The sequence below is a fragment of the Microchirus variegatus genome, assembly GCF_963457635.1.
Source record: "Microchirus variegatus genome assembly, chromosome: 10".
NCBI classification, from domain to species: domain Eukaryota; kingdom Metazoa; phylum Chordata; class Actinopteri; order Pleuronectiformes; family Soleidae; genus Microchirus; species Microchirus variegatus.
The window spans coordinates 28,771,272-28,780,030 of NC_139811.1; the positions used below are offsets into that span (position 1 = coordinate 28,771,272).

The 8,759-nt window shown below is 45.0% G+C and overlaps 1 protein-coding gene across 1 annotated transcript; it reads left to right on the top strand.

Moving 5' to 3' along the window:
* Positions 1-1,327: 1,327 nt before the first annotated feature.
* Positions 1,328-2,407, top strand: LOC310932588 (uncharacterized protein; the record flags this gene model as incomplete). Its single annotated transcript, XM_083895914.1, has 1 exon — positions 1,328-2,407. The coding sequence occupies one exon, from the start codon at positions 1,328-1,330 to the stop codon at positions 2,405-2,407; it is 1,080 nt and encodes a 359-aa protein (XP_083752040.1).
* Between the last annotated feature and the right edge of the window lie 6,352 nt (positions 2,408-8,759).

Here is an 8,759-nt window from a genome sequence, read left to right on the forward strand (position 1 = left end):
GGGTTATGTGAAGTTATGTGAAGTCCAACAGTGTTTGTTTGTTGATTCTTTTTAGAAGAGAGTTCAGGAGAGCAATGCAGGTAGTTGATAGTTGGTGTCTTAGTCCACCTACTCTGTTGAGTGATGGTTTCTCCAATGTAAAACCCATCAATGGATGTCCTACAATATCCCTTTCATGAGGCTTCTGTCACCCATTTTCCACTGTAGAATTTGTCACCCAGGAAATTTTTTTATACACTTAAAGGTCCAAAGGAAGCCTGTGTAGCTCAGTCGGTGGAGCATCAGACTTTTAATCTGAGGGTCCAGGGTTCAAGTCCCTGCTCAGGTGAGGCAATGAGCTATATTGCATTGTAATCATAAAGAGTTGGAAGAACCAAGAATCTCACCTCTGAAGATGATTCCTGATGTATGAAACATTGCAGATAGGTCACCCCTCCCCCTTTCAAAATGTTGGTTTCATCTGTGTCAATGTGTGAAGGGGGTCACCTGAGAGGCAGAGTCTACTGTTGTGTGGCTGTAGGACTTCACTGTTGATGTTATGGTTCAAGTCCATGTTTAGGTGGACCATTGATCTTTAAGAAATTCTGCTTCACAGAGAGTGGGCAGAACTAGGAATCTAACATCTGTGGCTGATACCTCGTCTACAGAGATGTGAAGTAGAACAATTCACACCATTCACTCCTTCCACTTCCAGGTTGTTGGTTTCACCCGAGACAAGGGGTGAAGGGGTTATGTGAAGTTATGTGAAGTCCAACAGTGTTTGTTTGTTGATTCTTTTTAGAAGAGAGTTCAGGAGAGCAATGCAGGTAGTTGATAGTTGGTGTCTTATGGCGCTTTTCCATCTGCGCGACTCTCAACGACACTACACTACACACCACGACACGGCACATTTCAGTTGTGTTTCCACTACAAAGAAAGTACCTCCACCCCGTGGGCGGGGGCATCACGACACGGCTACAACACGCATGCGCGAACCGCTATGACGTCTTATAAGCGAGACGCACACAACAAACACAAACAAACAGCAATGGAGGACGTGAACGTAGACGTAGACGGGGGTATGTACTTGCTGCTCGGTCTGTGGCTTTTGATCCTTCGTAGAAGAGCAGATCGCCAGAAAAGAGTACAAGAGGCATACAGAAAAGTTTGGGAAGCCTTCCTGCGGATTCGTCGATCCGCAAAGAGACGACGAATTGCGGTAAGCTAATGGTTGCTATTGCTAACTAGCTAATATAAACGTACACAGCGTTACAATGACTGAAAGCGGTCTTAACTTTACGTATTTTGGTATTAACTTGAGCATGTCGCCTGTGTGTTTCAGATGATTATGTTGTCGCAAAGCAGCCGCCGCCGCCAACCGTCGGCGTGGGCGTTCAACCGCGCATCAGAATGGTGGAATGTGATTGTCCCCGGTTTCACGAGCGAACAGTGGGTGCTAAATTTCAGAATGTCCGAAGAAACGTTTACCTTCCTGTGCAACAAACTGCGGCCAGCAATGGAGCGACAAGACACTGCTTTCCGTAGTTGTGTGCCCATAAGGAAGAGAGTGGCTATAGCGCTGTGGAAGCTAGCTACTGGCTCGGAGTACAGGACAATAGGACACCTTTTTGGAGTTAGCATCGCAACTGTTTGTCGGTGTGTACAAGACTTCTGTGCTGCAGCGGAGGCGTCGTTGGTGCCAGAGCAGATCCGTTTTCCTGATGAGGACACTCTCCGGGAAATGGCTGCCTACATTGAGAACAGGTGGGGGCTCCCACACTGTGTCGGAGCTGTCGATGGGTCCCACATACCGATCATAGCACCCCGAGAATACCACTGTGACTACTTCAACCGTAAAGGCTGGCACTCCATCATTTTACAAGGTGTTGTTGATGGAAAGGGTCTTTTCTGGAATGTGTTTTCTGGACAGCCAGGGAGCATGCATGATGCCAGGGTTTTGAGACTGTCTTCACTGTGGGAGTTTGCCAGCCAGGGAACTCGCTTCACATCTCACAACAGGAACATTGGCGGAGTGACTACTGGCTATTACATCCTTGGTGACTCTGCTTATCCTTTGCAGAACTGGCTCCTGAAACCTTTTCATGACACCGGACGACTTACACCAGAACAGCATACGTTCAACAAAAACATCAGCAGAACACGGGTGGTGGTCGAAAACGCTTTCGGCAGACTGAAGGGCAGGTGGCGTTGCCTCCTGAAAAGGAATGATTGCGATGTTAAGCTGGTAAAATCGATGGTGCAGACCTGCTGTGCTCTACACAACCTGTGTGAAAATCATCACGAGACCTATGCCACAGACTGGGATGCACACACGACAGGAACATTGGGCGAACCTGTGGTTGCAGTGGCACATGGTGTGGAAGAGGGTAGAGATGTACGCGACGGTCTCATGCGTCACTTGTTGTGACATTGTTAATTTCCTACTTGTTTTTCAATGATCAATAAAAGTTTGTACTTTCTACAGAAATGTCTGCATACATTTTATTTGTTACGGCTGCCACAAGTGACTGCTGCAGCACCGTTGTCTGAGAACCAATTTGTTAATTTATTTGAATCAGGACACTGCATATTCATCAACATGTCAGCATAGAGCAACAATTAAGTATGCCAAAGTTGGCACAATAGCCAATTTAAAATCACAAAACATTAGTTAAAAGTAAAAAAAAAAGAAATGATGTAACCATGAGTGCATGTCTGGTTAGTTTTCAGTGCAATTCTAAAATGCTGAATAGTTATTGCATGTCTGACAGTCCGGTAGCCTACACCAGTGTTTTTCAACCTTTATTGAGCCTAGGTACATTTTTTTTTCTTAGAAAAAAAATCACGAGGCACACCGAACAAATGTGAGAAAGTGTCTTGAATATTTATATCCACATTTGGAGAAAATGTCGTTTTTCTAAAAATGTTTTTAGACCAATTAGGTGAAATTGGATAATTTCCCCTGTCACACCTGACCTGGTGTTTGACTAATGTCGTAAAAAGTCACATTTATGAAGCAATTGTTACCCACACTTCGGTGCTAGTAATTGCTAAACTATCAAAACACCACAGATGCACATTAGTGCTAAAATGTAGATCAATGTATGATGATGAATAATAAATAGGCACGATGCGATCACGTAAGTAAGATTGAGGTTTATTTACCAAAAAACACAGCAAACCAAAGTGCAAAAAGTGCAACACAACAAACCAAAGTGCAAAACAGCTAAAAAGTGCAACAAAACAAAATCCTATAAAAAATACTGTACAGTTCCACCGTCATAATGGACAGAAGAAATCGGTCACTGATTCCTGCGACCCATTGTCTGAATCAACGCCATCATCACTTGGTTGTCCTCCCTCCTCAAAGCCGCTTCCTGCGCGCGTGCTTCTCTGGCATCAGTGAGTAGTGCTGCCATCTGTTCCTTGAAGTGGAACATCTCGACGCGGTGCTGTTCTTGTAGAACAGCAAGGAGGTCGGATTCTGACCCTCTTTTCCTCTTTGCTAGATAACAATATAGAAGTAGAAGTAGGTTATCAAACTATTTAGGAAACACACAAGGGAAAATGTTGTGGATCAGATTTAGTATATGTCTTACCTGTTCCTTGTGGCCTGCTGTGTGCCGCCTGTGGTTCTGGCGGTGGCTCGGACGAGGGAGTGATGTGAAGTGGTGAGGAAGACGCTGCTGGCTCACCAGGGGAATCGATGTAGGTGCCTGGTGAACCTTCCATGCAGACCGTTTGGGACTCTTGAACAAAAGATGTGTACATATAGGCTTATTACACATACAACACTACATCAGGCACGTTTAAAACATCATGGTATTACAATTTAGTTAAGTTAGGGGGGTTGGGGTAATTCGTGCTGTGTACAAATCTGGGTTGCTTTACACGTTCACGTAATGTGTTGTTGTAGGCTGGGCACGTACTAGCATTGCTAACTAGCTAGTCAATAACGTTAGCCCCCAACGGGCTAACCCAAACAAGCTAGCTAGTCGGCTACCTTTGTGCGTGGGTTTGCATACATGATGTTACTTTTTAAAGTGTCTGGTTTGCTCTCATGCTGAAGAAAACTTACCATCCTCCACCATCGCCTCCAGCAACGAAGTAGCCGAATCGAGGCCACCCTCTCTCCCTCGGTTTGCCGGCCGGTGCCCGTAGATGGCGTCCATTTCGTCGAACCACTTCCACGTCCTGCGGTTCGCCCCGCTGCGACCATTGTGGTCCTTTATGACCCGGTAGTCGCTCTTTAACTTCTTTAATTTGTCCCGACACTGCTGCAGCGTGCGCGGGAAGCCGTGAGTGGACATCGACACGGCGAGCTCCTTATATATCTTCTCATTCCGAGTGGCCCCGTCCAGCTCCCTCTGTATCCTCTCATCGGCAACAAAAGATAAGAAAGTCTTGACCTCCTCGTTGGTCCAGGGAACAACTTTTCGAACTGTTGCCATGGCTCGCTTCAAATGTTTTTTAAAAATGGTGCAATAGACTCCTGCATCCTGTATTTTATGTCGCGCTCATGACGCACCCAGTGACGACACTTCTGGCCAATCAGTTGCCGGCAGTTTTGACCAATCAGCGCATAGTACCTGCGCATAGTACCGGCACCACTGAATGGAACCTCATCACCGCAGGTACTAAAAATAGTGCCGAGTTCCAGGTACTACGCTAGTGGAAACACTCGCTAAACCGTGTCGTGTAGCGCAGTGCCGTTTAAAGTCGGACCGGTGGAAAAGCGCCATTAGTCCACCTACTCTGTTGAGTGATGGTTTCTCCAATGTAAAACCCATCAATGGATGTCCTACAATATCCCTTTCATGAGGCTTCTGTCACCCATTTTCCACTGTAGAATTTGTCAACCAGGAAATTTTTTTATACACTTAAAGGTCCAAAGGAAGCCTGTGTAGCTCAGTCGGTAGAGCATCAGACTTTTAATCAGAGGGTCCAGGGTTCAAGTCCCTGCTAAGGTGAGGCGATGAGCTATATTGCATTGTAATCATAAAGAGTTGGAAGAACCAAGAATCTCACCTCTGAAGATGATTCCTGATGTATGAAACATTGCAGATAGGTCACCTCTCCCACTTTCAAAATGTTGGTTTCATCTGTGTCAAGGTGTGAAGGGGGTCACCTGAGAGGCAGAGTCTACTGTTGTGTGGCTGTAGGACTTCACTGTTGATGTTATGGTTCAAGTCCCTGTTTAGGTGGACCATTGATCTTTAAGAAATTCAGCATCACAGAGAGTGGGAAGAACCAAGAATCTCACCTCTGAAGATGATTCCTGATGTATGAAACATTGCAGATAGGTCACCCCTCCCACTTTCAAAATGTTGGTGTCAAGGTGTGAAGGGGGTCACCTGAGAGGCAGCGTCTACTGTTGTGTGGCTGTAGGATTTCACTGTTGATGTTATGGTTCAAGTCCCTGTTTAGGTGGACCATTGATCTTTTAGAAATTCTCCATCACAGAGAGTGGGAAGAACCAAGAATCTCACCTCTGAAGATGATTCCTGATGTATGAAACATTGCAGATAGGTCACCCCTCCCACTTTCAAAATGTTGGTTTCATCTGTGTCAAGGTGTGAAGGGGGTCACCTGAGAGGCAGAGTCTACTGTTGTGTGGCTGTAGGACTTCACTGTTGATGTTATGGTTCAAGTCCATGTTTAGGTGGACCATTGATCTTTAAGAAATTCTGCTTCACAGAGAGTGGGCAGAACTAGGAATCTAACATCTGTGGCTGATACCTCGTCTACAGAGATGTGAAGTAGAACAATTCACACCATTCACTCCTTCCACTTCCAGGTTGTTGGTTTCACCCGAGACAAGGGGTGAAGGGGTTATGTGAAGTTATGTGAAGTCCAACAGTGTTTGTTTGTTGATTCTTTTTAGAAGAGAGTTCAGGAGAGCAATGCAGGTAGTTGATAGTTGGTGTCTTAGTCCACCTACTCTGTTGAGTGATGGTTTCTCCAATGTAAAACCCATCAATGGATGTCCTACAATATCCCTTTCATGAGGCTTCTGTCACCCATTTTCCACTGTAGAATTTGTCAACCAGGAAATTTTTTTATACACTTAAAGGTCCAAAGGAAGCCTGTGTAGCTCAGTCGGTAGAGCATCAGACTTTTAATCTGAGGGTCCAGGGTTCAAGTCCCTGCTAAGTTGAGGCTATGAGCTATATTGCATTGTAATCATAAAGAGTTGGAAGAACCAAGAATCTCACCTCTGAAGATGATTCCTGATGTATGAAACATTGCAGATAGGTCACCTCTACCACTTTCAAAATGTTGGTTTCATCTGTGTCAAGGTGTGAATGGGGTCACCTGAGAGGCAGAGTCTACTGTAGTTTGGCTGTAGGACTTCACTGTTGATGTTATGGTTCAAGTCCCTGTTTAGGTGGACCATTGATCTTTAAGAAATTCTGCATCACAGAGAGTGGGAAGAACCAAGAATCTCACCTCTGAAGATGATTCCTGATGTATGAAACATTGCAGATACGTCACCCCTCCCACTTTCAAAATGTTGGTTTCATCTGTGTCAAGGTGTGAAGGGGGTCACCTGAGAGGCAGAGTCTACTGTTGTGTGGCTGTAGGACTTCACTGTTGATGTTATGGTTCAAGTCCCTGTTTAGGTGGACCATTGATCTTTAAGAAATTCAGCATCACAGAGAGTGGGAAGAACCAAGAATCTCACCTCTGAAGATGATTCCTGATGTATGAAACATTGCAGATAGGTCACCCCTCCCACTTTCAAAATGTTGGTGTCAAGGTGTGAAGGGGGTCACCTGAGAGGCAGCGTCTACTGTTGTGTGGCTGTAGGACTTCACTGTTGATGTTATGGTTCAAGTCCCTGTTTAGGTGGACCATTGATCTTTAAGAAATTCTGCATCACAGAGAGTGGGAAGAATCAAGAATCTCACCTCTGAAGATGATTCCTGATGTATGAAACATTGCAGATAGGTCACCCCTCCCACTTTCAAAATGTTGGTTTCATCTGTGTCAAGGTGGGAAGGGGGTCACCTGAGAGGCAGAGTCCACTGTTGTGTGGCTGTAGGACTTCACTGTAGATGTTATGGTTCAAGTCCCTGTTTAGGTGGACCATTGATCTTTAAGAAATTCAGCATCACAGAGAGTGGGAAGAACCAAGAATCTCACCTCTGAAGATGATTCCTGATGTATGAAACATTGCAGATAGGTCACCCCTCCCACTTTCAAAATGTTGGTGTCAAGGTGTGAAGGGGGTCACCTGAGAGGCAGCGTCTACTGTTGTGTGGCTGTAGGACTTCACTGTTGATGTTATGGTTCAAGTCCCTGTTTAGGTGGACCATTGATCTTTAAGAAATTCTGCATCACAGAGAGTGGGAAGAATCAAGAATCTCACCTCTGAAGATGATTCCTGATGTATGAAACATTGCAGATAGGTCACCCCTCCCACTTTCAAAATGTTGGTTTCATCTGTGTCAAGGTGGGAAGGGGGTCACCTGAGAGGCAGAGTCCACTGTTGTGTGGCTGTAGGACTTCACTGTAGATGTTATGGTTCAAGTCCCTGTTTAGGTGGACCATTGATCTTTAAGAAATTCTGCTTCACAGAGAGTGGGAAGAACCAGGAATCTAACATCTGAGGCTGATACCTGGTCTAAAGAGTTGTGAAGTTGAACAATTCACATCATTCACTCCTTACACTTCCAGGTTGTTGGTTTCACCCAAGACAAGGGGTGAAGGGGTTATGTGAAGTTATGTGAAGTCCAACAGTGTTTGTTTGTTGATTCTTTTTAGAAGAGAGTTCAGGAGAGCAATGCAGGTAGTTGATAGTTGGTGTCTTAGTCCACCTACTCTGTTGAGTGATGGTTTCTCCAATGTAAAACCCATCAATGGATGTCCTACAATATCCCTTTCATGAGGCTTCTGTCACCCATTTTCCACTGTAGAATTTGTCAACCAGGAAATTTTTTTATACACTTAAAGATCAAAAGGAAGCCTGTGTAGCTCAGTCGGTAGAGCATCAGACTTTTAATCTGAGGGTCCAGGGTTCAAGTCCCTGCTAAGGTGAGGCAATGAGCCATATTGCATTGTAATCATAAAGACTTGGAAGAACCAAGAATCTCACCTCTGAAGATGATTCCTGATGTATGAAACATTGCAGATAGGTCACCCCTCCCACTTTCTAAATGTTGGTTTCATCTGTGTCAAGGTGTGAATGGGGTCACCTGAGAGGCAGAGTCTACTGTTGTGTGGCTGTAGGACTTCACTGTTGATGTTATGGTTCAAGTCCCTGTTTAGGTGGACCATTGATCTTTAAGAAATTCAGCATCACAGAGAGTGGGAAGAACCAAGAATCTCACCTCTGAAGATGATTCCTGATGTATGAAACATTGCAGATAGGTCACCCCTCCCACTTTCAAAATGTTGGTTTCATCTGTGTCAAGGTGTGAAGGGGGTCACCTGAGAGGCAGAGTCTACTGTTGTGTGGCTGTAGGACTTCACTGTTGATGTTATGGTTCAAGTCCCTGTTTAGGTGGACCATTGATCTTTAAGAAATTCAGCATCACAGAGAGTGGGAAGAACCAAGAATCTCACCTCTGAAGATGATTCCTGATGTATGAAACATTGCAGAAAGGTCACCCCTCCCACTTTCAAAATGTTGGTTTCATCTGTGTCAAGGTGGGAAGGGGGTCACCTGAGAGGCAGAGTCTACTGTTGTGTGGCTGTAGGACTTCACTGTAGATGTTATGGTTCAAGTCCCTGTTTAGGTGGACCATTGATCTTTAAGAAATTCTGCTTCACAGAGA